Here is a 26,665-nt window from a genome sequence, read left to right as displayed (position 1 = left end):
ATATGTGTGTGTGTGTATATGTATATATATAAAATTTTTTTGTTGTTTTTTTTTAGAGCGACAGACAGAGAGAAAGAGGCAGAGATAGAGAGAATGGGCGCGCCAGGGCCTCCAGCCACTGCAAACGAACTCCAGACGCATGCGCCCCCTTGTGCATCTGGCTAACGTGGGTCCTGGGGAATCACACCTCAAACTGGGGTCCTTAGACTTCACAGGCAAGCGCTTAACCGCTAAGCCATCTCTCCAGCCCTATATATATATATTTTTATGTAGAAAGTCTGACTCGTTTCATTTAATTCTCATAACAATTCTACTTTACATGTTTGAATGAATTCTACAGATGAAGAAAGCTAATGCTAACAGGGGTTAAGTAAGTTAATTATGTGTGTCTGAGAGAGAGAGAGGAGAGAGGGAAGAAGAGAGAGAGAGAGAGAATCTGTCTGACTCCCTCTCCTTTTTCTTTTTTATTTTCTTCTCAATTTTTCTTAACATTTTCCGTGATTATAAAAAATATCCCATGGTAATACCCTCCCCCCCCCGCACTTTCTCCTTTGAAATTCCATTCTCCATCATATCCCCTCCCCATCTCAATCATTCTACTTACATATATACAATACCAACCTAGTGAGTACCCTCCTCCCTTCCTTTCTCTTCCCTGTATATCTCCTTTTTAACTTACTGGTCTCTGCTACTGAGTTTTTTCCTTCTCACGCAGAAGCCCAATCATCTATACCTAGGATCCACATATGAGGGAGAACATGTGGCGCTTGGCTTTCTGGGCCTGGGTTACCTCACTTAGTATAATCCTTTCCAGATCCATCCATTTTTCTGCAAATTTCATAACTTTATTTTTCTTTACTGCTGAGTAGAAATCCATTGTATAAACGTGCCATATCTTCATTATCCACTCATCAATTGAGGGACGTCTAGGCTGGTTCCATTTCCCAGCTATTATAAATTGAGCAGCAGGAAACATGGTTGAGCACGTACTTCTAAGGAAATGAGATGAGTCCTTAGGATATATGCCTAGGAGTGCTATAGCTGGGTCATCTTTAGCTGTTTTAGGAACCTCCACACTGATTGCCACAATGGCTGGACCAGATTGCATTCCCACCAACAGTGTAGAAGGGTTCCTGTTTTTCCACATTCCCGCCAACATTTATGATCATTTATTTTCATGATGGTCCTTGCTAATATTTTTTGATACAATTACTTCATGGTAACATCCCTCCATCAGGATGGCCCAGGATTTTGATGCCCATAGAATAGCTGAGTTTGACTTGGGGCTCTGGAATGGAAATAGTCCTCAGAGTGTAACTTCACTGATTACTTAGCTGGAGGAGTGTGATCTGAGGCTGTGTTGTTTTGACAGGAGTGGACACTCGGGAGCTGACTAAGAAGTTGCGGGAACAAGGGTCTCTGCTGGGGAAGCTGGTCCAAAATGGAACAGAGCCTTCATCCCTGCCATTCTTGGATCCCAATGCCCAGCCCCTGGTGCCAGAAGTCTCCATTAAGGTACTGAGAGAGAGTAGGAGTTTTACAAGCAGAAACCCAGTACTTATTTTCTGCCTACAACTGGGGTAAATACTCAGGACCCTCAAAGGTAGGGGTTACTGTGGGCATTTCTTAGGCCGGCTGATCATACCTGCCAACTGCTGCCCTTTTTTCTTCAGATTCCCCGGGTATTCAATGCAGGTGGTGCCCCTCGGATCCTTGCTTTGGATTGTGGCCTTAAGTATAATCAGATCCGATGTCTCTGCAAGCATGGGGCCGAGGTCACTGTGGTACCCTGGTACCACACATTAGACAGCCAAGGTGAGTATCTGGGGCCAGTACATATTAGTAACTTGGGTTCAGATGGAAGATTGATCACTCAGCTTAGATGCTAGAAGTCAGCATACCTGTACAAAGAGAGAGACCAGGGCTTCTGCTGACCTGGAAATCACTTTGTAGTCTCAGGCTGGCCTCAAACTCATAGCAATCCTCCTACATCTAACTCCCAAGTGCTGGGATTAATGGCATGTGCCACTGCACCCAGCTGTGTCTTCTTTTTTTTTAATTCTGTTTTTGATGTCATCTTTTCTGTCCACTCTAGAGTATGATGGTCTCTTTCTAAGTAATGGACCTGGGGATCCTGCCTCCTATCCCAGTGTGGTATCCAAACTGAGCCGAGTTTTGGCTGAGCCTAGTCCTCGGCCTGTCTTTGGAATTTGCCTGGGACACCAACTCTTGGCCTTAGCCATTGGGGCCAAGACTTACAAGATGAGGTGAGACTTGTGAGGGGAGAAGGGGGCCCAACTAGGACTTGGGGGAAGAATGGAATATCTTGGAAATTAAAAGAGAATTATGGTTATTAGTGTAGAAACAGGACTGGGGCCAGCGAGAGCTGTGATATCCAAGACAGCTGGGCTTATTACAGTAAGGAATACAGTGAGAGGGGCCTGCGGCTCAGCAATGCTTCTGTTCTCCAGATATGGAAACCGAGGCCATAACCAACCCTGTTTGCTGGTGGGCTCTGGTCGCTGCTTTCTGACATCCCAGAATCACGGATTTGCTGTGGAAGCAGACTCATTACCACTGGGCTGGGCTCCTCTGTTCACCAATGCCAATGATGGCTCCAATGAAGGCATTGTACATGATAGTTTGCCCTTCTTCAGGTGAGCCTGGGTGGTGGTGCAGTGTGGCTGGGAGCCTTAAAGGTGGGAAAATAAGGTTCACAACAGCAGGCCTAAGTCCTCTTTGTGACTGCTGGTGACATGCCAATGATAAGGAAGAAAGAGTTTTGTCATCTGATCTCTTCAACAGTGTCCAGTTTCACCCAGAACACCGAGCTGGCCCTTCAGATATGGAGCTGCTCTTTGATATCTTTTTGGAAACTGTGAGAGAAGCAGAGAACCCCAGCAGCCAGACAGGTAAGCCTCTGAGTAGAACTGAATTGTGGCCCTAAGAATGAGCCTGACTAGGGATGAGCATAAGAAGGACATGCCCTTGAATCTCCCAGGCACAGACAGTTTGTGCTGCTTCTGTTGAAAGGAACTCCAAATAAGAGTCCTGGGTTCTCATCTTCCTTCTGCCTCTCAGGACTCTTAAAAGTGAGAAATTTAACCCACATGGTTTATAGGTCCCACTCATCTCTGATATTACATGACTCTGCCTCTACAGTTCGAGAGCGGCTTATTGAGCGCCTCTGTCCTCCTGGGCTTCCCACCCCTGGTTCTGGCCTCCCACCACCAAGAAAGGTTCTGATCCTAGGTTCAGGGGGCCTCTCCATTGGACAAGCTGGGGAGTTTGACTACTCCGGCTCTCAGGTAAGGCCTGGTTGTCAGTACCCATATACCCATATGGGTGTGTGGTCCACAGTTGGTAGTCTTTTTGGTTTTTTGAGGTAGGGTTTCACTCTAGCACAGGCTGACCTGGAACTCATTATGTAGTCTCAGGGTGCCCTTGAATTCATGACGATATTCCTCTCTGCCTCCCAAGTGCTGGAATTAAAGGAGTGCACCACCATGCCTGCCTTTTTTTTTTCAATCTTATTTATTTATTTGAGAGAGAGAAAGGCAGATGGAAAATGGGCATGCCAGGGCCTCTAGCCACTGCAAATGAACTCCAGACACATGCACCATTTTGTACATAGGGCTTTACATGGGTTCTGGGAAATTGAACCTGGGTCAGTAGGCTTTGCCACTGAGCCATCTCCGTAGCCAGGAGTTGATGGTCTTAAAGGAGTACCAGGGCCATAAGCATTGGTTGTGTGGAGGAAATGGAATAAGAGGTCTAGGGGCATATAGATAGATGAGGTAGTGAAGGATAGATGTCACTTTTTAGAGATTGAGAATATAGGGAGGGAAAAAAGAGGAGAAATTCTGGCCCAAGACCACAATATATCCTAGAGGAGGCTGATGAGCCACTCTTGTTCTCTTAGGCAATTAAGGCCCTAAAGGAGGAGAACATCCAGACATTGCTGATCAACCCCAACATTGCCACAGTGCAGACTTCTCAGGGGCTGGCTGATAAGGTCTACTTCCTTCCCATCACACCTCACTATGTAACCCAGGTATGACTAGGATAAGGGTGGCCTGAGGAGTGGATTCTTGGGGTGGGGGAGCAGGTGTTTCACTGGTTACCTGGGTTTCTAAGCTGCTTTGACCTACCTCTCTGCCTCTTAAGTCTTAATGCCTTTTACTCCTCTCTCCTACCTTAGGTGATACGTAATGAACGTCCAGATGGCATATTGTTGACTTTTGGGGGCCAGACAGCTCTGAACTGTGGTGTGGAACTAACTAAGGCTGGGGTGCTAGCTCGCTATGGGGTCCGGGTGTTGGGCACCCCTGTGGAGACCATTGAGCTGACTGAGGATCGCCGTGCATTTGCCGCCACAATGGCCGAGATTGGAGAGCATGTGGCCCCTAGTGAGGCAGCAAGCTCTCTTGAACAGGTTTGTGATACAGTTGGGTAGAAGAACAATAATGTTCTTTTTTCTTTTCTTTTTTATAATATTACTTATTTATTTGAAGGAGAGAGAAAGAGGCAGAGAGAGAGAGAGAGAGAGAGAGAGAGAGAGAGAGAGAGAGAGAGAGAGAGAGAGAATGGGTATGCCAGGGCCTCCAGCATGTGCCACCTTATGCATCTAGCTTACGCAGGTCCTGGAAAATCAAACCTAGGTCCATTGGCTTTGCAGACAAGTGCCTTAACTGTGAAGCCATCTCTTCAATCCAATAATGTCATTTTATTTTAATCTTATTTCTTTTGGGACCAGGTACTCTCTGGGCAGCAGCAAATGACCTGTTTCATGTCTTCACTCGTTGCAGGCCCAGGCAGCTGCTGAGCGACTGGGCTACCCTGTGCTGGTGCGTGCAGCCTTTGCCCTGGGTGGCCTTGGCTCTGGCTTTGCCTCCACCAAGGAGGAACTTTTAGCTCTCGTGGCCCCTGCTTTTGCTCATACTAGCCAAGTACTGATAGACAAGTCTCTGAAGGGCTGGAAGGAGATTGAGTATGAGGTGGTGAGAGACGCCTATGGCAACTGTGTGACGGTGAGTGATGGGACATGGGGTGGCCTAGGCATTCTGAGCTTTTGGAAGAGCAGAGACTGTGGCAGAGATCTCTGAAGGTTCTGTGTCCTTCAGATCCAGGTTCAGGTGCAGCCCCAGCACAGAAGGACCTGGGGATGTAGCCTCACTTGTCTGATTTTGCTTGGCAATGACCTCCATGACCCTCCTTTTTAGGTATGTAATATGGAGAACTTAGACCCATTGGGCATCCATACTGGCGAGTCCATAGTGGTGGCTCCAAGCCAGACGCTGAATGACAGAGAGTACCAACTCCTGCGACAAACAGCTATCAAGGTCACCCAGCACCTGGGGATTGTTGGGGAGTGCAACGTGCAGTATGCTTTGAACCCAGAGTCTGAGCAGGTGAGGTTGATGAGCTAATTCTGCAGCTTTTTTCCTATGCTTCAGGTCTTAAGGTTAAGAGGTCATTTGGCCCTACCAACCTTAAAGGAGAAGTCAGGATAGTCTTGGGTTGGGCATTGGGAAGAGCTCTTTCCTTCTTTAGAGGAAGTCTTTTTTTCCTCTCCTTTCTGAGATCTCTTCTAGACAGGAACTAGACAGGCCAGCTACCTGACTCTCTCTCTCTCTCTCTCTGGTCTCTCCCTTTGCAGTATTACATCATCGAAGTGAATGCCAGGCTCTCCCGCAGCTCTGCCCTGGCCAGTAAGGCTACAGGCTATCCATTAGCCTATGTAGCAGCCAAGCTAGCTTTGGGCATTCCTCTGCCAGAGCTCAGGTACGAGGTGGGAGGATGCCTATTGTTAGGGGAGAGTGGGACATGAAGAAAATATCCACAGGGACTATGATAAGGGTGTTGGTCTGGATTTGTGGGGATAGAGAGCTTTGTGGAAGCTTACCCTGCATACTTCTTTCTGTCCTTCTGCCTTCCCCATTTACTGGCTCTCAGGAACTCTGTTACTGGGGGAACAGCAGCCTTTGAACCCAGCCTGGACTACTGTGTGGTGAAGATTCCTCGTTGGGACCTCAGCAAGTTCCTGCGTGTCAGCACAAAGATTGGGAGCTGCATGAAGAGTGTGGGTAAGTTTTCTGCTCCAAGCTAACCCTACAGGGCCCCACCAAGACCAAGAAAGAGTTGAGCATGCCAGAGTTCTCTAGGATGGCTTAAAGTTCTGGCTTTTTATTAGCAGTGGTTTAGAGACATGGCTCCTCAGAGCTAATAAGCATATTTCAAACTAAGCCAGTCATCTTCATCAGGAGGAGGGGCCAAAGTCATTTGGAAATCTGCATTGGACTCCATTCTATAGAACCGAGGCTATTTAATCTCTCTTATTTAACAACCGAGTAAATGGAGAGTCCCACAGGAAGATAGAGTCTTGGCTGAGGGTACACATAGTAGTAGTGGGCTGAACTAAGAACTGAAAACGAGACCCAGTTCCTAGTTTCACACCCCTTGTTCACTGTATCACATAGACACCCACAGTATTTTATCCTCATGGCATTTTGCCCACAGCCTCATGATGAGGTTGATAATGCCAGTGACATTTTATTCACTGTTAGTTTGACGGGGAGAATGTGTTGCTGTTTTCCTGTGATGGTGAGCCCTTTTAAATCCAGATCAGCAGAGTGGTAGCCATTCTTAGCCTATTGCCTTCTCTGACACATTTTGCCTTGGTAATTTTTGGCCTTTTTTTTTTTTTTTTTTTTTTTTTAATAAGGTCTCACTAGGCTGACCTGGAATTCACTGTGTAATCCTCCTACTTTTGCATCCCGAGTGCTGGGATTAAAGGAGTGCACCACCATGCTCTGCTTTTTCAAAAAATATTTTATTTTTATTTATTTGACAGAGAAAGAGGGAGAGAGAGAGGAAATTTGTGTGCCAGGGCCTCCAGCCACCACAAATGAGTTCCAGACGCGTGCACCCCCTTGTGAATCTGGCTAACGTGGGTCCTGGGGAATCAAACCTGGATTGTTTGGCTTTGTAGGCAAACACCTTAACTGCTAAGCCATCCCTCCAGCCCCCCCCCCCTTTTTTGTAAACAATGTTAAGATCTGAGGTAGAGGTTGGGGCTTGGTGGTACATCCCTTTCCAGCGCTCAGGAGACAGAGGTAGGAGAATCTGTGTAATCAAAAAAAAAAAAAAAAAGTCTGAGCAAGTGGTCAAAAATCTTATTATAGCAAATTATCCCAAGGTGGAAGGTGGTAGCAGCAGGCTTTAAAGAGCCAGATGTGCTGGGCGTGGTGTGCACGCCTTTAATCCCAGTACTCGGGAGGCAGAGGTAGGAGAATCACCTTGAGTTCGAGGCCACCCTGAGACTACATAGTGAATTCCAGGTCAGCCTGGGCTAGAGTGAGTATCTACCTGGAAAATATAAAAGAAAAAGGAAAAAAAAAATTAAGTCTGAGCTCAGATATTACTTCAGAATTTTTAGAAATCCTGCAAGACAGCCAAGATGTTCCTTCTGGAGATGAATTTCTGTTATATGAAAATTATAATAAACATGGGCATAAAGCCATGGTTAAATTAGGCTAAGAGAAGTGGATTGAAAATAGGACAATCAAAGATTGATTCCTAGCTGAAACACTTGAATGTTTTACATCTATCCAAGTGTTCTTAGAATGTCATCTTTGGGGCTGGAGAGATGGCTTAGCGGTTAAGTGCTTGCCTGTGAAGCCTAAGAACCCCGGTTCGAGGCTCAGTTCCCCAGGTCCCACGTTAGCCAGATGCACAAGGGGGTGCACGCATCTGGAGTTCGTTTGCAGAGGCTGGAAGCCCTGGCGCGCCCATTTTCTCTCTCCCTCTTTCTGTCTTTCTCACTGTGTCTGTTGTTCTCAAATAAATAAATAAATAAATAAATTTTAAAAAAAAAAAAAGGAGTCAATCACCACCTTAGAAGTTCAATAAAAATTAAAAAAAAAAAAAAAAGAATGTCATCTTTGGAGCCTGGTGCAGTGGCACATGCCTTTAATATCTATCACTTGGGGGACTGAGGTAGGACAGTTCCTGTAAATTTGAGACCAGCCTGGGCTACAGAGTAAATACCAGGTCAGCCTGGGCTGCAGTGAGATCCTACCTTAAAAAAACTAAAAATAAATTTAAAAATTTTTAAATGACTCTTTAGGCCAGAGACATGGCTTGGCAGTTAAGGCACTTGCCTGTGAAGCCTGAGGACATAGGTTTGATTCCACAGTACCTATGTAAACCAGATACACAAGGTGGTGTAGGCATCTGGAGTTCATTTGCAATGGCTAGAGGCCCTGGCATGCCCATTTTCTCTGCCTCTTTCTCTCAAATAAATGTTGTTTTTGCTTTTTGAGATAGGGTGTTGGTGCTAGGGAATTGAACCTGGACGTGCAAGCTTTGCATGCAAGTGCCTTTAACTGCTGAGCCATTGCCCCAGCTCCCCTCACCCACCACTTTTTTCTTTCTTTCTTTCTTTCTTTCTTTCTTTCTTTCTTTCTTTCTTTCTTTCTTTTTTTCTTTTTTCTTTTTTTTTTTTTTCTGGTTTTCCGAGGTAGGGTCTCACTCTAGCTCAGGCTGACCTGGAATTCACTATGTAGTCTCAGGGTGGCCTTGAACTCCCACTCCTATCTCTGCCTCCCGAGTGGCCTCCCCAGTTTTGTTTTGTTTTGTTTTTTTAATTTATTTATTTGAGAGCGACAAACACAGGGAGAAAGAGAGAATGGGCGCGCCAGGGCCTCCAGCCACTGCAAACGAACTCCAGACGCGTGCGCCCCCTTGTGCATCTGGCTTACGTGGGTCCTGGGGAATCGAGCCTCGAACCGGGGTCCTTAGGCTTCACAGGCAAGCACTTAACCAGTAAGCCATCTCTCCAGCCCCCCAAGTTTTTTTAAACAAGGTGTCATAGCCATTCTGTGTAACCCAGAGTAGCCAAAAAATGATTCTCCTATTTCTGCCTTGAAAGTGCTGGGATTATAGGCATGAGCAGCTGTCATTAAAGATAGCATTGTCAGGGCTGGAGGGGTGGCTTAGTGGTTGGAGCACTTCCCTGCAAAGCCAAAGGACCTAGGTTCAGTTCCCCAGGATGCATGTAAACCTAATGCACAAGATGGCACATGCACCTGGAATTTGTTTGCAGTGGATGGAGGCCCTGGTGAACCCATTCTGTCTCTCTCCCTCTCTCAAATAAATAAATAAAAGTATGTATTTTTTAAAAAGATAGCATTATTATTAGCCAGGCATGGTGGCACATGCCTTTCATCCTAGCACTTGGGAGGCAGAGTTAGAAGGATTGCCATGAGTTTAAGGCCAGCCAGAGACTACATAGTGAATTCTAGGTAAGCCTGGGCTAGAGAGAGAGAGAGAGACCCTACCTGAAAAAAAAAAAAATTATAGCATTATTAGCAAAAGTCATCGAAACTGATTTTTCTTTTCTTTCTCACATCTTAGAAAGTTGCATACTTTGTATTGTAATGTGTAACTCTGTGAAGCAATTAGTACTTAACAATGGCCATATAGTATGTTACCTATTGCCCTTGGACTTCTGGAAATTTGTTCTGAGATAATCCTAAACACACACACACAAAATCAGTTTTACTTATAATGACTAACACTTGCAAGCAAAATGCTCTTCATTAAATTGGCAACTAAATTACTGGAAATTGTATGGGAACTAAAATGATGGTCATGAATTTGCATAGCCATATGGAAAAAAGTGCTTATGATGAGGGGAAAAAGCAGAATGGAAATTGTATGTATAAAACATACATGTGGGCTGGAGAGATGGCTTAGCGGTTAAGTGCTTGCCTGTGAAGCCTCAGGACCCCTGTTCAAGGCTCGGTTCCCCAGGTCCCATGTTAGCCAGATGCACAAGGGGGTGCACGCGTCTGGAGTTCGTTTGCAGAGGCTGGAAGCCCTGGCGCGCCCATTCTCTCTCCCTCCCTCTATCTGTCTTTCTTTCTGTGTCTGTCGCTCTCAAATAAATAAATAAATAAATAAAAAATAAAAAACATACATGTGAGGAAAGTCTATAAGAAAAATTCAAATGCTTTTTTGTTCCTTTAAAAAAATTACTTATTTTTATTTGAGAAAGGGAGAGAGAGAAAGAGAGAATGGGCATGCCAGAGCCTCTAGCCACTGGAAAGGAACTCCAGACACGTGTGCCACCTTGTGCATCTGGCTTACATGAGATCTAGAAAGTCAAACCTGGTTCCTTAGGCTTCTCAGGCAAGCATAATCATTAAGCCGTCTCTCCAGCCCTCCTTCCTTTTTTAGGTTTTTCTTTTTTTTTTTTAATTTTTTTTTTTCATTTATCTATTTATTTGGTTTTTCGGGGTCGGATCTCACTCTGGCCCAGGCTGACCTGTAATTAACTCTCTAGTCTCAGGGTGGCCTTGAACTCATGGCGATCCTCCTACCTCTGCCTCCCGAGTGCTGGGATTAAAGGTGTGCCCCACCATACACCTCACCAGTTAGTTCCCCCTCCCTCCCAGGTAGGGTCTTGTAGCCCAGGCTGACCTGGAACTCACTGTTAGTCTCAGGGTACCCTCAAGCTCACAGTGATCCTCCTACCTCTGCCTCCTGAGTGTGGTGTCAAAGGCATACACCACCATGCCTGGCAACCAATTACATTTTTAAAAAGTATTTAAGGGCCAGGTGTAATGATGCCAGCCTTTGATCCCACTATCAAATACTTTGATCGCAGGGAGGCAGAGGTAGGAGGATCACTGAGTTCAAGGCCAACCTGAGACTACATAGTGAACTCCAGGTCAGCCTGGATTAAAGTGAGACCCTATCTCAAAAAAACAAAAAGAAAATAAAAAATGTAATTGGCTACTAGTGTATTTAAATAGTAGTAAGTTCATCTTCCCACTATCCAAACTTCTAATGCTCATGAAGAGACAGATTCCACGTGGTGCCATCACAGTATCACCAATGCAAGACAAATACTTGGACAATTATCAGTGATTCAAACTACTGTGATATACTGTCACAAGTACCAGTATTCACATGATCATTTTAGGCATATTGGTTCCATATTCATAGCACAAAGCATGTGTTCATGAAAGTTGTAGGGAGAAAAGCTATAGGTTTATATTTCTGGTTTTTTTGTTTATTGTTTATTTTTAAATATTTTTATTTATTTCTTTGAGAGACAGAGAGAAAGAAAATAGGTACTCCAGGGCCTCCAGCCACTGCAGACAAGACACATGCACCTTCTTGTGCATCTGGCTTTATGTGGGTCCTGGGGAATTGAACCCAGGTCCTTTGGCTTTGCAGGCAAGTACCTTAACAGCTAAGCCATCTCTTCAATCCAGATTTCTGTTTTTTATTTAATTAATTAAATTTTTTTTTGAGGTAACGTCTAGCTGTTACCCAGGCTAACCTGGAATTCACTATGTAGCCTCAGGCTGGCCTCAAACTCATAGCAATTCTTCTACCTCTGCCTCCCAAGTACTGTTATTAAAGGTGTGCACCACCGTGCCTGGCAGATTTCTGTTTCATATGCCTATGTGTATGTTTATGTATGTGCACATGTATGTATGTGTATGTAGAGGCCAGAGGACAACTTTGAGTGTTATCTTCAGAAATGCTGTCCACCTCCTTCGAGTGGGAGTTTCTCACTGGCTTGGAACTTGCTAACTAGGTTAGACTGGCTAGCCAGTGAGCTCCAGGGATCCACATGTCTGTCGTCCCAGCTCTGGGATTACAGGTACATGGCATTATGTCCATCATAAAGTTTCTTAATAGTGGAGTAACATGAATATCACTACCATGGTGCTTGACTTGAGAACCAGAGGTTTGTCTGAAATATATGGGCATTCTGGGCAGCCCTTAATCCTTCCATCTTGTTCCTTCAGGTGAAGTCATGGGCATTGGGCGTTCATTTGAGGAGGCTTTCCAAAAGGCTTTGCGCATGGTGGATGAGAACTGTGTGGGGTTTGACCACACAGTGAAGCCAGTCAGTGATGTGGTAAGCAGCTCTCCTCCCCACTAACATCCATTATATGAACTCTTTTCCTCTCTGCCTCTAGGCTGTGAACTTGTTGACAATAACATTTTTTTTTTAAGTTTTTTAAATTTATTTGAGAGAGAGAGGAAGCACCAGGGTCTCTTGCTGTTGCTAATAAACTCCAGATGCATGTGCCACTTTAGACATCTAGCCTTATGTGGGTACTGAAGATTCAAACCCAATTTTCAGGCTTGGCAAGCAAGTGCCTTTAACTGCTGAGCCATTTCTGTACAGCCTGGCAATAACATTTTAGCAGTAACTAGTTATCATTGTACCATTTGTTCTGTTTCACCATGTGTTTTTGTTTTTGAGCATTATTAGTATTTTTATGTCTATTGACTTATTTGAGAGAGAAATAGGAAGAGAGAGAGAGAGAGAGAATGGGTGTACCAGGTCCTCCAGCCACCACCAATGAACTCCAAATGCATGCACCCCATTGTGCATCTGGCTTATGTGGATCCTGGAGAGTCGACCCTGGGTTCTTTGGTTTTGCCAGCAGGCACCTTAACCACTAAACCATCTCTCCAGCCCTCCCTATGCATTTTTGAAATATTTCATCATTCTATGAAGATGTCGTATTAGACTCATGTTTTGGCCTGGCATGGTGGCACATGCCTTTACTCCCAGCACTTGGGAGGCAGAGGTAGGAAGGAGTTTGAGACTACCCTGAGAATATGTAGTGAGTTCCAGGTCAGCCTGCCTCGAGGGAAAAAAAGGGGGGGTTACTGGAGAGACGGTTTAGCGGTTAAGGCGTTTGCCTGCAAAGCCAAAGGACCTAGCTTAGATTCCCCAGGACCCATGTAAACTAGATGCACAAGGAGGCACATGCATCTGGAGTTCATTTGCAGTGGGTGGAGGCCCTAGCATGCCTATCCTCCCCCTCTCTCCCCCCTCCCTCTTTCTCTCTCTCTCTCTTAAATAAATAAATACTGTATTTTTTAAAGAAAAGGTCAGGTGTCCAGCACTCAGGAGGCCAATGTAGGAGGATCACTGTGAGTTTGAGGCCACCCTGAAACTAGAGTAAATTCCAGATCAGCTTGGGCTTGAGTGAGACCCTATCTTTGGTCGGGGGGGTGGGGGGAGTCTTGTTTTGTTTTGTTTTGAGGTCGGATCTCACTCTAGCCCAGGCTGACCTGGAATTTACTCTGTAGTCTCAGGGTGGCCTTGAACTCACAGTTGATCCTCCTACCTCCACCTCTTTAGTTCTGGGATTAAAGACGTGTGCTGCCACTGCCACAACCAGCTAAAAAAAGATTCATTTTTACAGAGGAAGAAACAGGCTTTTCATTGTTGCACAGCCAAAGCTGCTAGCATTCAGCTTGCCTGGCCTGACGTAGTAGGACATTCCAACTCAGGACTTCAGAGTGCTCACATAGCAGTATATAAGAATACTTGTTTAGTTATTTATATTGGCTAATCTCAAACTTGTGACCTCAAGTGATCTTAAACCCCAGCCTACCAAGTGCTAGGATTACAGTCAGACACCAGCTCTTGTTATGGCTTTATTTACTTAACTTTTGAACATCTACTTCTGCACAGTCCTGCATCCATCTTTCTTCACTGTCCCTCTCAGGAGTTGGAGACACCCACAGATAAACGAATCTTTGTGGTAGCCGCTGCTCTGTGGGCTGGGTACTCAGTAGAGCGCCTCTATGAGCTCACACGCATAGACTGCTGGTTCCTGCACCGAATGAAGCGCATTGTGACCCACGCCCAGCTGCTGGAACAACACCGCGGACAACCTTTGCCCCCAGACCTGCTTCACCAGGCCAAGTGTCTTGGCTTCTCAGACAAACAGATTGCCCTTGCAGTTCTGAGGTCAGAGATGGCAGTGGTCCTCTGGGCCAAGAAGTGTAGGGCAGGGAGGCTTTACCAGGAAGAGCCATTGGAAAGCTTTGGAGGTTCTAGCCTTTGTTCCTAGGATACTGACCTTCATCCCTAGGATATTTTCTTCTCTAATTTCTGCCCCAGGGTCTTACTCCTCTATTACTCCATACCTCACCTGCCAGGTCTGTCTTTCTCCCATCCAAGTACTAATCTGGCCCAACCCTGCTTAGTTTGCAAGATCAGATGAGATTGGGGTACATACAGGTCTGTGTTTCTGACCCTTCTTCTCCTTTAGCACAGAGCTGGCTGTTCGCAAGCTACGTCAAGAACTGGGAATCTGCCCAGCTGTGAAACAAATTGACACAGTTGCAGCCGAGTGGCCAGCCCACACAAATTACTTGTACCTGACATATGGGGGCAATACCCATGACCTCACTTTTCGAACACCTCATGTTCTGGTTCTTGGCTCTGGTGTCTACCGGATCGGCTCCAGCGTTGAGTTTGATTGGTGTGCTGTAGGCTGCATCCAGCAGCTCCGAAAGGTCCGTCTTTTCATACCAGTTTCCCTCTGTTCTCTTCAGCTCTGGCAGTTACCTGTCCTCCCTCACTGGATCATGGCTTTTCCTATTAATTCCTACACCTTCTGTCATAGAGCTTCAGGTTGGGGGCCTTTCTTAAACCATCTTGTATGCTTATCATGTCCAGACTCTTCTTTACAACACTTTGCCCAGTTCTCCCCAAGGCAGGAGTGCTATACAGTGTTTCAATATTAGTGGTTGGGCTGGCAAGCTGCAGTGGGGACTTCGGCTTTGCTTCTCCTTGCTCTTCCTTGTACTCACCTATTTCATTCTACTCCCTGTGACAGATGGGTTATAAGACCATCATGGTGAACTACAACCCCGAGACGGTCAGCACTGACTATGACATGTGTGACCGACTCTACTTTGATGAGATCTCTTTTGAGGTGAGAGGGATGGGGGCTGTCTAGTACCTGGGTGACCAGGACCTGGTAGGACTTGGCTAGCCAACCCACGATTCTTTACTCCATGGGGTGGGGGAAGCAGTGAGCAAGAAGGCTTCCCTCGCCAACCCCTTGTCACCATTTGTTTTCCTCCTGAACCATAGGTAGTGATGGACATCTATGAGCTGGAGAACCCTGAAGGTGTGATCCTGTCCATGGGTGGGCAGTTGCCCAACAACATGGCCATGGCTTTGCACCGGCAGCAATGCCGAGTCCTGGGTACCTCCCCCGAAGCTATTGATTCAGCTGAGAACCGATTCAAGTTCTCCCGGCTCCTAGACACCATCGGTATCAGCCAGCCTCAGTGGAGGGAGCTCAGTGACTTAGAGGTAGGAGGGAACCTGGATGCTGGATGGTGTTTGTGAGTGAGTGTGAACAACCTTGCTAAGCTCCCTGCCTTTCTTAGTCAGCTCGCCAGTTCTGCCAGACCGTGAGATACCCCTGCGTTGTGCGCCCTTCCTATGTGTTGAGTGGTGCTGCTATGAATGTGGCCTATACAGATGGGGACCTGGAGCGCTTCCTGAGCAGTGCAGCAGCTGTCTCCAAGGAGCACCCCGTGGTCATCTCCAAGTTCATTCAGGAGGCCAAGGTAAGAAGCCTCCCACCCCAGAGAAGGCTGTTAACTGCTGAATCATGGCCATAGTGGATTTAGGAAGGATAAGTTGTGTTGATGCTATTATACAAAGGCATATCCTAAGGAAGGAAGTGGCCTTGTCTTGCATCCCACTCCTTTCTCCCCCACTAGGAGATAGATGTGGATGCTGTGGCTAGTGATGGCATGGTGGCAGCCATTGCCATCTCTGAACATGTGGAGAATGCAGGTGTGCATTCAGGTGATGCCACGCTGGTGACCCCCCCACAAGACATCACCCCCAAAACACTGGAGCGGATCAAAGCCATTGTTCATGCTGTGGGCCAGGAGCTACAGGTCACAGGACCTTTCAATCTGCAGCTCATTGCCAAGGTAAGTGAAAGGAAAGGACTGAAAGCCCTAACCCACTCGGTGCTTTGTGCTCGTCCCCACGCCTTGAAGCCATTCAGTATCTCTTACCCTCATCTGTGTAGGCAGCAAAGCTGGGGGAAGGGGTCATTTCTAGAGCATACTATCAGGTTGATCACTCACAGAATAAAAAGTAGTAATAAGTAGTCAAGGTCTATACATTAATGTCAGCAAGCTCAGAGAGTACCAAGGGCTTACCTGATGCTTCTGTGCCCCAGGACGACCAGCTGAAAGTTATTGAATGCAACGTGCGTGTGTCTCGCTCCTTCCCCTTTGTGTCCAAGACGCTAGGAGTTGACCTAGTAGCTTTGGCCACACGGATCATCATGGGGGAGAAGGTGGAACCTGTGGGGCTCATGACTGGCTCTGGAGTTGTGGGGGTAAAGGTAAGGAGGACAGGGACTCTTGGACTTAGATCCCTTAATTAGTGCAGAAAGAACAGGTTAAGGACTGCATGGTAGCTCTATAGACTCTGGGACACATGGATGCTTTAATTTATTCATGGTTTTTGTTCACTGTGTAGACTCAGGATGGCCTCAAATTCATGGTGATCCTGCTACTTCTGCCTCCCAAGTGCTGGGATTAAAGGTGTGTGCCACCACACCTCGCTGGTTTTTGTGGTATGGGAATAAAACCCAGGGCCTTAGGCAAATGCTTTACCTAATTAAGGCAAAGAACTCAGTCAGCAGATAAACCTACACCTACACAAGACGCTACCTGACCTTAGGGTAATGAGATGGCCATCATCCCTTATGAGCTTACTAGAGAAGTGGAGTCCAAAATTAGCTTTGTTATGGAACAGTCTATGATATACTTACACAGCCAATAACCAGATGTTTAAGGAGTTTAGAGTCAGGAGAGGCTATTTCCAAAAGGGGTTCTCTGGGAAGGCTTGGGAGAAGGGATGGCATTGGAAGTGAGTCTAAGGATGGTGAAGAAATTTGATTTGCAGGGCTCCTTGAGATGCATCTAAGGTCAGAGAAAAGCTGAAATCGCAAGTTGGAAGCAGTGGGTCCATGTAGAGCTGCTAGCAGCAAGGAAAGACATTTTTTCTTATTTAATTGGAGCAAGAGAAAGAAACAGAGATAGAAAAGAGACAGACAGAACAGACACACCAGAGCCTCCAGCCACTGCAGATGAACTCTGGATGCATGCTCCTCCTTGTGCATCTTGCTTATCTGGGTCCTGGGGAATTGAATCTGGGTCCTTTGGCTTTGCAGGCAAGCACCCTAATCACTAAGCAATCTCTCCAGTTGGAAAGACTGTCCTGTTGTACAGGTGTGGTGGGGAGAAGGGATCTTCTCTGCTTTCCTGGTGATACCTTGGCCCTCTCTTCCCCCCCTTATTCCCTCAGGTGCCTCAGTTCTCCTTTTCTCGCTTGGCGGGTGCTGATGTGGTATTAGGTGTGGAGATGACAAGTACTGGGGAGGTGGCTGGCTTTGGGGAGAGCCGATGTGAGGCCTACCTCAAGGCCATGCTAAGCACTGGCTTTAAGATCCCCAAGAAGAATATCCTGCTGACAATTGGCAGCTATAAGGTACCAGAGTCCAAGGGAGCTTTCTGAGGAGGTGGGGTGGATAGCCTAGCTTCCTGGGCCAGGGCTGACCTGGCAGTGAAAAGCAGAATATACTCTCTTTATGCTTCTGTTTGGTTTTAGAACAAAAGTGAACTGCTCCCAACTGTGCGGCTGCTAGAGAGCCTGGGCTATAGCCTCTATGCTAGTCTGGGTACAGCTGACTTCTACACTGAGCACGGTGTCAAGGTACAGTTCCTACAGTCACACTTCACTGTCTTCCTATCCCAAAGGCATTTCTTCTTGTTTTCCTAAAATTGTACTAATACGTGTGTCCTGTGCAGAGCAAGTAAAATTGAGAGCAAAGAGAAGGAAGTCCTGCACAGTGTCTCCTGCACTGTAATATTCTTGTCCATATGTACACATGTGTGAACTCATATCACTCTTAGTCTTTGAGATAATTTTGTTTTTGTCAAGAACTATACTTTGCCAATAGCACATAGAGGCAGCTCCTTAGTCAGCTCCCTTGATAGGCCTTCCTGACCCCTGCTAGGCTTGGGTTGGCCCTGACCTTTACTCTGGGTTGTCAGGTAACAGCTGTGGACTGGCACTTTGAAGAGGCTGTGGATGGTGAGTGCCCACCACAGCGGAGCATCCTGGAACAGCTAGCTGAGAATCACTTTGAGCTAGTGATTAACCTGTCCATGCGTGGAGCTGGGGGCCGGCGTCTCTCCTCCTTTGTCACCAAGGGCTACCGTACCCGCCGGCTGGCTGCTGACTTCTCTGTGCCCCTCATCATTGATATCAAGTGCACCAAACTCTTTGTGGAGGTGATGGAGTCCTGGGTACTAGGAGACAGGCAGCAGCTGTAATGAAGGGAAGAGAAAATGAGCTATGTTCTGGGGGTTGCGAGCTACCTGCAAGGGGAGAGAACTGGTATGGAGGAGGAGGAGTCTAGGCTAGGGAAACATTAGGCACCTAATGACAGTTCCCAGGATCACCCTTCACTTAATGCTGACCATACTTCTCACTTGCAGGCCCTAGGCCAGATTGGCCCAGCCCCCCCTCTGAAGGTGCATGTAGATTGCATGACCTCCCAGAAGCTTGTGCGACTCCCTGGTAAGTGCATCTCTTGGGACACTGACATGGCTGGCACAGAAACCCTCAAAGTGGTAAATGTCTCTATAGGGCTATCTGCTCTGGACTGCACAGTGTGTGAAGGCCCTAGAATGTATCTGCTATGAATTCCTTCATTTCGGTCCTTGACTGAAGAATTTATAGTGGTGGTTGTGAAATTTTCAGCTACTTCATTTCTGCCTTTTTTTTTTTTTCCCTGTTTTTTCAAGGTAGGGTTTCACTCTAGCCCAGGCTGGCCTCAGTGATCCTCCTACCTCAGCCTCCTGAATGCTGGGATTATAGGCATGCACCACTACACTGGGCCAGCTACTTCGTTTCTAATTTTTCTGCCTCTGTTCCCCCAGGATTGATAGATGTTCATGTGCATTTGCGGGAGCCAGGTGGGACACACAAGGAGGACTTTTCCTCAGGTACAGCCGCGGCCCTGGCTGGGGGTGTCACCATGGTGTGTGCCATGCCGAATACCCGGCCCCCCATCATCGATGCCCCTGCTCTGGCTCTTGCCCAGAAGGTGAGCCACTGCACTCCTACCTTCCTGTGCTCTTTTCCTTCTGTTCTCCCTGAGAGTTCAGGTTGATGGTGCCCTGCTGGCCTATGTGGGTATGGCTGCCAGTAAGCCTTACCTTATGTGTCTCCTCTCTAGCTGGCAGAGGCTGGCGCCCGCTGTGACTTTGCTCTGTTCCTTGGGGCTTCATCTGAAAACGCAGGAACCCTGAGTGCTGTGGCTGGGTCTGCAGCAGGGTTGAAGCTCTACCTCAATGAAACCTTCTCTGAGCTGCAACTGGACAGCATTGCCCAGTGGATGGAGGTAGGGAATTACCTGTGACAGGAGATTACCACATGCTGTCTTTTGGCTTGAGGGCCTCAGCTATGTGGGTGGCTGTCAGTGAGAATCCAGGGGGTCCCAAAGGCCCCGGGCTCTGATGAGCACAGAGAATCAAAGGCTGGACATTTTTCCCTTATCAATTCTTTCTGCCCCTAGCACTTTGAGACTTGGCCATCCCACCTCCCCATTGTGGCCCATGCAGAGCGGCAGAGTGTTGCTGCCATCCTTATGGTGGCCCAGCTGACCCAGCGCCCAGTACACATATGTCATGTGGCACGGAAGGAGGAGGTAAGAGTGCACTGGTAGTTTCGGTGTCCCTGTCACTTTCCCATCAATACCAGAGGTCACTAAAAACCCTTGGAGGCAAGAGAGGGAGAGAGAAGCTCAAGGCACAGTACCTTTGGGAAATGTGGCTAATAATGCTCTGAGACACTGGCCCAGGAGGCTTTTGTGGGGCGGGGCATATAGGGAGCCTCCTGTGAATCACTCTGCTCTCTCCCCAGATCCTGCTGATTAAAGCTGCAAAGGCACAGGGGCTGGCAGTTACCTGTGAGGTTGCACCACACCACCTGTTCTTGAGCCGAGATGACCTGGAGCGACTGGGGCCTGGGAAGGGGGATGTCCGGCCTGAGCTTAGTTCCCGAGAGGATGTAGAAGCACTGTGGGAGAATATGGCTGTCATTGACTGCTTTGCTTCAGACCATGGTGAGAGGGTTAGGTGTACACTTCCTTTGCCTTGTCATAGCTGTGGGACAGTCCTAGGAAAAAAAGGGATTCTAGGCCAGGACTCTGGGTTCTATAAGTATAGGGACTTAATCTGTGTTGGACCCCAGCCTCTAATTCAGGATCTGTGATAGGTGCTTTTGGCAAGTACTGGTTGAAAGACTCAATGAGTAGATAAGTGCAGTTGTAAAATACTGTGGCCAGAAGCCTGAGCCCAGACAAAGGAAGTAATGGCACTTAGCCCGTTTCCAGGTTTCCTCTCCCCGCCCCCCCCCCCCAAGCAAGAGCATTAGGTTGGTAATGAGGACGAAGGCTTCTGGAAGTATAGACCTGGGGCAAGGGTAACTTACCAAACTAGAAGTGACTGGTCCCATCCCACCCTGGATAGTAATGGCTATCTTTGTCACAGCACCCCACACCTTGGAAGAGAAGTGTGGGCCCAAGCCTCCACCTGGCTTCCCAGGCCTAGAGACCATGCTGCCACTACTGCTGACAGCTGTGAGTGAGGGCCGGCTCAGTCTGGATGACCTACTGCAGCGACTACACCACAATCCTCGACGGATCTTCCACCTGCCCCCACAGGAGGACACCTATGTGGAGGTGTGGGACAAAATACCTGGAGTTAGGGGTGGGGGTAGATTTTCCATCATTGGAACTGTTACCTGAATGGCCTTTCTCTTCCTTGTATAACCTGTGACCCTTTGGACAGGTGGACCTGGAGCACGAGTGGACAATCCCCAGCCACATGCCCTTCTCCAAGGCCCACTGGACACCATTTGAAGGGCTGAAGGTGAAGGGTACTGTCCGCCGTGTGGTCTTGCGAGGAGAGGTTGCTTATATCGATGGGCAGGTAAGTGTGGCCCACCTGGTCTTGGTAGTGACCTCTTAGGCACCATTTTCATCTTCTCCCTACCCAGCATATTCACATGGTCCCACTGCCTTTTCTCTGGGTGACATGTTTTCTTGATGTGCGTGCCCCTTTAAGAGCCCAGTGTGACAATCTGTCCCCTCCTTATGCTTCTGCCTCTGTGTAGGTGCTGGTATCCCCAGGCTATGGACAAGATGTGAGGAAGTGGCCACAGGGGGCTGTTCCCCAGCTCCCTCCTTCAACTCCTGCCACTGAGGTGACCACGGTAACCAGCATGGGCAGCTTGTCCTCGGTAGTTCAGGCGTGGACAGCTTTACACTTGAATAAAATCCTCACTACTGGCCTCTTCGCTACTAATCTCTTGGTTTAGGAGGCCAGCTCTGAGAAGCAAGAGGCCACTGTTAATCTGGGTCTTGTCACTGGGCTGGCACACAACTTGAGCTCAGGGTGTCTGCTGCTTGTTGACACATGTTGGAAAGCTGGAGTAGTGAGGAGGTGGCATAGAATTGACTCCATGTGCACAAGGGGCCACTTTTCCTGAGGGTTTGCATGTAGATGGAAGGAGGTTGAAGCAATCACTATTTAACATGTTGGGCCAATGTGTCCACTGCAGACTCCTGAGAGGCCACGCCGCGGCATCCAAGGCCTTCCTGATGGTCGCTTCCACCTGCCACCCCGAATTCACCGAGCCTCTGACCCAGGTTTGCCAGGTAAGAGGGGTTTCCTGTACCACAGGAAGTAGGGCCACTCTGAGATATGTAGGGACAGATATTCTAACTAGTGCTCAGGATAGGCCAGGGCTGAAGGTCCAGTTGCTCAAGAACTAATTCAAGCTCCTTTTCACAGTACTTTTTGTGTTCTTACCTGTTCTGCTGTCCATCCCTTCATTCTAGTCTGATCCACTGTACCTTTCTTTTTCTAAATAAGTCTCCTCAGTGTGAAGAAAATGTCCCACAACATCCTCTCACAGGCCTTTTTCTGTTGTGGTCAGCTATGTTCCTCTACGCAGGAGCTGGAATCTTACGGGGCACTTGAGTGCAGGGTCAATTCCTGCTTGCTGGTTGGTGTGAACCTGGCCATTCCTCTGCCTAGACCTTTGGGCCAGCTAGGGAGGCCTTGGGAGGGCATCACTGCCCCCACCACAGCACAACCCCCCACTGGGAGTCTTGGATCTGTCCTCAGAGTTGCTGCATCCTTCCTGCTGTCCCCTAACCTGCTGCAGCCTGTGACTGGTGTGAGGTGGCTTAACTTAAGCACTGGGAGCCAGAGTTCCTTGGAAAAGGGACCCTCCACATCTAGTCACAAGGTGACCTTTTCCTGTTGCCTTGTTTGTAGCCGAGGAGCCCAAGGAGAAGTCCTCCAGGAAGGCAGCAGAGTTAGGTGAGAGTCCTTGCTGACACACACTTGCCTGGGGACTTCTACAGTCTGGCCCTGGTGGAGGAGCCCTCTGACAAGCATCTTCTGCCCTCACTGCAGAGCTGATGGGAACCCCTGATGGCACCTGCTACGTTTCACCACCAGTACCTAGACAGGCATCACCCCAGAACCTGGGGACCCCTGGCCTGCTGCATCCCCAGACCTCACCCTTGCTACACTCATTAGTGGGCCAACATATCCTGTCTGTCAAGCAGTTCACCAAGGATCAGGTGCCTGGGGGAGGAAAGGGGGGGAATCCCAGAGTTCTGAGGACTTTCATAGTTGGGGCCGGGACCTGAAGGAGCTGCTCACTGCCTTTCCTGCTGACTTGGGGTCTTTCACAGATGTCTCATCTGTTCAATGTGGCGCACACACTGCGAATGATGGTGCAGAAAGAGCGGAGCCTCGATATCCTCAAGGTTAGGGCTGAGGGTCCTGGCCATGATCCCTAACAGGGTAGGGCTCTGCAGTGGTCAGTCTCCTTGTGTGCCTGTAGACACTGACTTGGCAGCAGTAGCTCTGCTCTGGATATGGCCCTGTAGTTCCCCTCATAGCAGGGACGGACCCTACACATGGGTCATCTGGTCTGTAGAGGGCTAGCCCAGGAGAGAGCCTTGGTATTTTCTCTTCCCTGAGATTGCACACAGTGATGGCATTTTGAAGGCAAAGGCTTTAGCTCAGAGTCCCACTAATAGTGAAAATAATCATGCTTTGATGGGCCATGGGATGGTCTGGATGAAAAAGGGTTCTTGGCACCCTCTGGCATGAGTGGGGAGGTAAGTGCTGCCCTGTGTACTCCCCAAAGCATATATACACCTTCCAACTTGTTCCTTCCGCAGGGCAGAGTCATGGCCTCCATGTTCTACGAGGTGAGCACGCGCACCAGCAGCTCCTTCGCAGCAGCCATGGCCCGGCTTGGGGGTGCTGTGCTCAGCTTCTCGGAAGCCACGTCTTCTGTCCAGAAGGGCGAGTCCCTGGCTGACTCTGTGCAGACTATGAGCTGCTATGCTGATGTTGTAGTGCTCCGGCATCCCCAGCCTGGGGCAGTGGAGGTGAGGCTGGCCTGTGTACTGAGATGGGGTTGACAAGGGCTGGTCCAAGGGCCTAATGTCCCTTCCTGCCCATATTTTCTGTGACCACAAGTCTCTGGTTGGCCAGAGGGTGCAGACCCAGAGAGTAGGACTGAGCTGGGGAAGGGTTTCTGAGCTACAGAAGGTAGCATTCTCCATTTTTGTTCCTGTCTTAACAGTTGGCAGCCAAGCACTGCCGGAGACCAGTTATTAATGCTGGAGATGGGGTTGGAGAGCATCCCACCCAGGCACTGCTGGACATCTTCACCATACGGGAGGAGCTGGGGACTGTCAACGGCATGACGGTAAGGGGGGAGGATTAGAGCCCTACCTGGGAAAGATCTGGAGATAGAGGCAGCTGAGTAGTTTCTCCAAGCTGGTGTGTGCTTCATGCAGGACGTTCAGATTCTGGTCCTCAGATCTGGGGCTTTGAGATGGCAGGAGGGTTGCCCAGTCTGGAGTCTGCTGATGATTTATGCCTCCTCTAGATCACTATGGTGGGTGACCTGAAGCATGGACGCACAGTGCACTCCCTGGCCTGCCTGCTCACCCAGTACCGAGTCAGCCTACGCTATGTGGCACCTCCCAGCCTGCGTATGCCACCCAGTGTGTGGGCTTTTGTGGCCTCTCGAGGCACCAAGCAGGTGAGACATTCGTGGCTCAGCCCAGACAAGGGGCTAATGATTAGGTGGTAAGAGCCCAGCACTGCATCCACCAGGTCTGCCTTCCTTCTCCTCCTCCTCCAGGAAGAATTTGAGAGCATTGAGGAGGCGCTGCCTGACACTGATGTCCTCTACATGACTCGAATCCAGAAGGAACGATTTGGCTCTGCCCAGGAATATGAAGCCGTGAGTATCAGGCTTAGGGAAGGAACTGTCAGAGCTCTAGGGCATCCAGACAAGTGGGCGGGAAGGCCTAGGTGCAGGTTGGATGAGCTCTTAAGTCCCAGGCCCCTCAGTTGCTCTAGCCATGTAAATGGAGCAGGGAACTGAAGGTCAGGTCCTCTGTAGTTCCCCCACCCACTCATCCAACCCCATCTCCTGCCCTGAGGCTCTAACGGGGACCCACCTCCTTGCAGTGCTTTGGTCAATTCATCCTCACTCCCCACATCATGACCCGGGCCAAGAAAAAGATGGTGGTGATGCACCCGATGCCCCGCGTCAACGAGATAAGGTGACAGAGCATCTCAATGTGAGGCTACCCTTGCGCTGGCTGTGGGGAAGAGCCTTAGTCCTAGGTAGGCCACCATGAGCTGCCCTGCAGTAACTCTTTTCCTTCTCTTACAGTGTGGAGGTGGACCCAGATCCCCGAGCAGCCTACTTCCGCCAGGCTGAGAATGGCATGTACATCCGAATGGCTCTGTTAGCTACTGTGCTGGGCCGTTTCTAGAGCCCAGCTTCCTCTACTGGTTTTCTTCAGGTCCAGCTGCTGGGCAAGGAATCCCAGTGCCCCCCAAGGGGGCAGCACATGTAGCAGACACTTTGGAACATCCAGATAGCTCACACACATCGAGGCACATACCGGGAGCCATGCTTTGGGCCCTGGATTAGAACTCTGGTTTGGGGATGCAGCCTCATATACTGGGGACCCATATCTGTTCTGCACCTCAGATCTGTACAGTTACTTTTCTACTGACCAATAAACAGCCAAGTAGTTCCTGCTTCCTTGTAAGTACCATTGACTTTGGCAGAGGATGCTACTGTGGTGAGACAAAGGAGCCAGCCTCACTGGTAGTTTGTTAAACTTGGGCTGGCACATGCTCTTCTGTTGGTAATCTCTAGGTCATGTGTATTTTCCCTGACACCAAAGCTCAGCTGGGTACTCTGTGTCCATCCACCCTCAACTAGTTGCACTCCAGGTCCTGACCAACAAGGCTTGGCTGCCTTCCTGAGCCTGGGAGAACACCCAGGTCATGGTAAATGGCTGCACACTGGGTCCAAGAAGCTGTAGTTCATTATCTTCCAGGCCCTTGCTCTATCCTCCTGTGTGGTTAGCCCTTTCTGTTGGCTAGGGCTACTGTCATTTCAGGGAGCCCCTCTTTCTATCCCTGGGAACCTCTGCTTGATGTTGTGGAGGGCTGAAGAGCATTTGGCTTAGAGGCCCTGGGGAAAAGACAGAGCTTCCTGGAGCAGCTAGTCCATGAACTTTAGTAGCATTCAAGGAATTTCATCTCGTGTTCCAACAGACTTGATTTAGTGTGCTCTGGGCATAAAGTACCATGTGCAGTGGGAGCAAATGGCAAGACAATAAAGTCACTCTCCATTTTTTATTGTTTGATTTTTAAAAATAATATCGGTGTTACTGAGTTTGGTCTTGAACTTGTAGTCCTGCTGCCTCGGCCTCCCAAGTGCTGGAATTTGAACCATGTACCACTGCTTCTGACTAGCTTTTATTTATTTATTTTTTAAATATCTTTTTAAATTTTTTTGTTCATTTTTTATTTATTTATTTGAGAGCGACAGACACAGAGAGAGGGAGAGAGAATGGGCGCGTCAGGGCTTCCAGCCTCTGCAAACGAACTCCAGATGCATGCGCCCCCTTGTGCATCTGGCTAACGTGGGACCTGGGGAACCGAGCCTCGAACTGGGATCCTTAGGCTTCACAGGCAAGCGCTTAACCGCTAAGCCATCTCTCCAGCCCTTTATTTTGTTTTTTAATTTGAGATGGGTTCTCACCCAACTGGCATTGAACTCTAATTTGCTCTATCTCAGCCTCCCAAGTGCTGGAATTATAAGCCTGAGTCACCACCCTTCCTTTAGCCTTGGGTTGTAAGGTATCCAGTGACTTCTTTAGATTAATCTACCATCATTGGCACCTGATCCTCCACTTTTAGGCATCATTCAGGAAAACACTTCTTCACGTGGAGCTATTTAGCATGTTACAGATACGGAGAGGAAGCTCATTTTTTTTTGTTTTATTTTTATTTATTTATTTATTTGAGAGTGACAGACAGAACGAGGCAGAGAGAGAGAGAATGGGCACACCAGGGCTTCCAGACACTGCAGACGAATTCCAGATGCGTGCACCCCCTTGTGCATCTGGCTAACATGGGTTCTGGGGAGTCAAGCCTCGAACCGGGGTCTGTAGGCTTCACAGGCAAGCGCTTAACCGCTAAGCCATCTCCAGCCCGAGGAAGCTCATTTTTAAAAGGCATGGTATAAGCAGGAACATTATGTAGGTTTTCATTTAGTCTTAACAGCCTCCCAGCCACTTTTCAAATATGTAAACTGGCTCAGAGAAGTTGTCAGAGTTCTTGCCAGACCACTAGCCACAGGCTGCTTGAC

The 26,665-nt window shown here is 48.3% G+C and overlaps 1 protein-coding gene across 2 annotated transcripts in view; it reads left to right on the top strand.

Annotated features, from left to right (window-relative positions):
* The window catches only part of Cad (carbamoyl-phosphate synthetase 2, aspartate transcarbamylase, and dihydroorotase), a 31,834-nt gene extending 6,188 nt beyond the window's left edge, over positions 1 to 25,646 (top strand). The window contains exons 4-44 of one of the 2 annotated variants that reach the window (XM_045148767.1): positions 1,373 to 1,515; positions 1,674 to 1,815; positions 2,096 to 2,267; positions 2,472 to 2,657; positions 2,806 to 2,912; positions 3,163 to 3,308; positions 3,923 to 4,054; positions 4,202 to 4,435; positions 4,809 to 5,030; positions 5,223 to 5,411; positions 5,660 to 5,784; positions 5,956 to 6,086; positions 11,829 to 11,941; positions 13,554 to 13,798; positions 14,103 to 14,349; positions 14,673 to 14,771; positions 14,933 to 15,157; positions 15,235 to 15,417; positions 15,574 to 15,792; positions 16,047 to 16,214; positions 17,183 to 17,365; positions 17,486 to 17,590; positions 17,932 to 18,171; positions 18,379 to 18,460; positions 18,823 to 18,989; positions 19,122 to 19,286; positions 19,461 to 19,592; positions 19,808 to 20,009; positions 20,437 to 20,627; positions 20,737 to 20,877; positions 21,062 to 21,151; positions 21,509 to 21,605; positions 22,231 to 22,275; positions 22,372 to 22,541; positions 22,656 to 22,730; positions 23,151 to 23,363; positions 23,561 to 23,686; positions 23,870 to 24,025; positions 24,128 to 24,229; positions 24,460 to 24,554; positions 24,668 to 25,646. In XM_045148767.1, the coding sequence (XP_045004702.1) occupies positions 1,373 to 1,515; positions 1,674 to 1,815; positions 2,096 to 2,267; positions 2,472 to 2,657; positions 2,806 to 2,912; positions 3,163 to 3,308; positions 3,923 to 4,054; positions 4,202 to 4,435; positions 4,809 to 5,030; positions 5,223 to 5,411; positions 5,660 to 5,784; positions 5,956 to 6,086; positions 11,829 to 11,941; positions 13,554 to 13,798; positions 14,103 to 14,349; positions 14,673 to 14,771; positions 14,933 to 15,157; positions 15,235 to 15,417; positions 15,574 to 15,792; positions 16,047 to 16,214; positions 17,183 to 17,365; positions 17,486 to 17,590; positions 17,932 to 18,171; positions 18,379 to 18,460; positions 18,823 to 18,989; positions 19,122 to 19,286; positions 19,461 to 19,592; positions 19,808 to 20,009; positions 20,437 to 20,627; positions 20,737 to 20,877; positions 21,062 to 21,151; positions 21,509 to 21,605; positions 22,231 to 22,275; positions 22,372 to 22,541; positions 22,656 to 22,730; positions 23,151 to 23,363; positions 23,561 to 23,686; positions 23,870 to 24,025; positions 24,128 to 24,229; positions 24,460 to 24,554; positions 24,668 to 24,770 (6,308 nt within the window). In that variant the 3' untranslated portion in view covers positions 24,771 to 25,646. Of the gene's footprint in view, positions 1 to 1,372; positions 1,516 to 1,673; positions 1,816 to 2,095; positions 2,268 to 2,471; positions 2,658 to 2,805; positions 2,913 to 3,162; positions 3,309 to 3,922; positions 4,055 to 4,201; positions 4,436 to 4,808; positions 5,031 to 5,222; positions 5,412 to 5,659; positions 5,785 to 5,955; positions 6,087 to 11,828; positions 11,942 to 13,553; positions 13,799 to 14,102; positions 14,350 to 14,672; positions 14,772 to 14,932; positions 15,158 to 15,234; positions 15,418 to 15,573; positions 15,793 to 16,046; positions 16,215 to 17,182; positions 17,366 to 17,485; positions 17,591 to 17,931; positions 18,172 to 18,378; positions 18,461 to 18,822; positions 18,990 to 19,121; positions 19,287 to 19,460; positions 19,593 to 19,807; positions 20,010 to 20,436; positions 20,628 to 20,736; positions 20,878 to 21,061; positions 21,161 to 21,508; positions 21,606 to 22,230; positions 22,276 to 22,371; positions 22,542 to 22,655; positions 22,731 to 23,150; positions 23,364 to 23,560; positions 23,687 to 23,869; positions 24,026 to 24,127; positions 24,230 to 24,459; positions 24,555 to 24,667 lie in introns of both variants that reach the window. The other variant, XM_004669375.3, reaches the window with a different exon arrangement.
* The last annotated feature ends 1,019 nt before the right edge of the window (positions 25,647 to 26,665 follow it).

This window comes from Jaculus jaculus, chromosome 5, assembly GCF_020740685.1.
Source record: "Jaculus jaculus isolate mJacJac1 chromosome 5, mJacJac1.mat.Y.cur, whole genome shotgun sequence".
In the NCBI taxonomy this organism is placed as follows: Eukaryota; Metazoa; Chordata; class Mammalia; order Rodentia; family Dipodidae; genus Jaculus; species Jaculus jaculus.
This window is presented reverse-complemented; position numbering and strand designations above follow the sequence as displayed.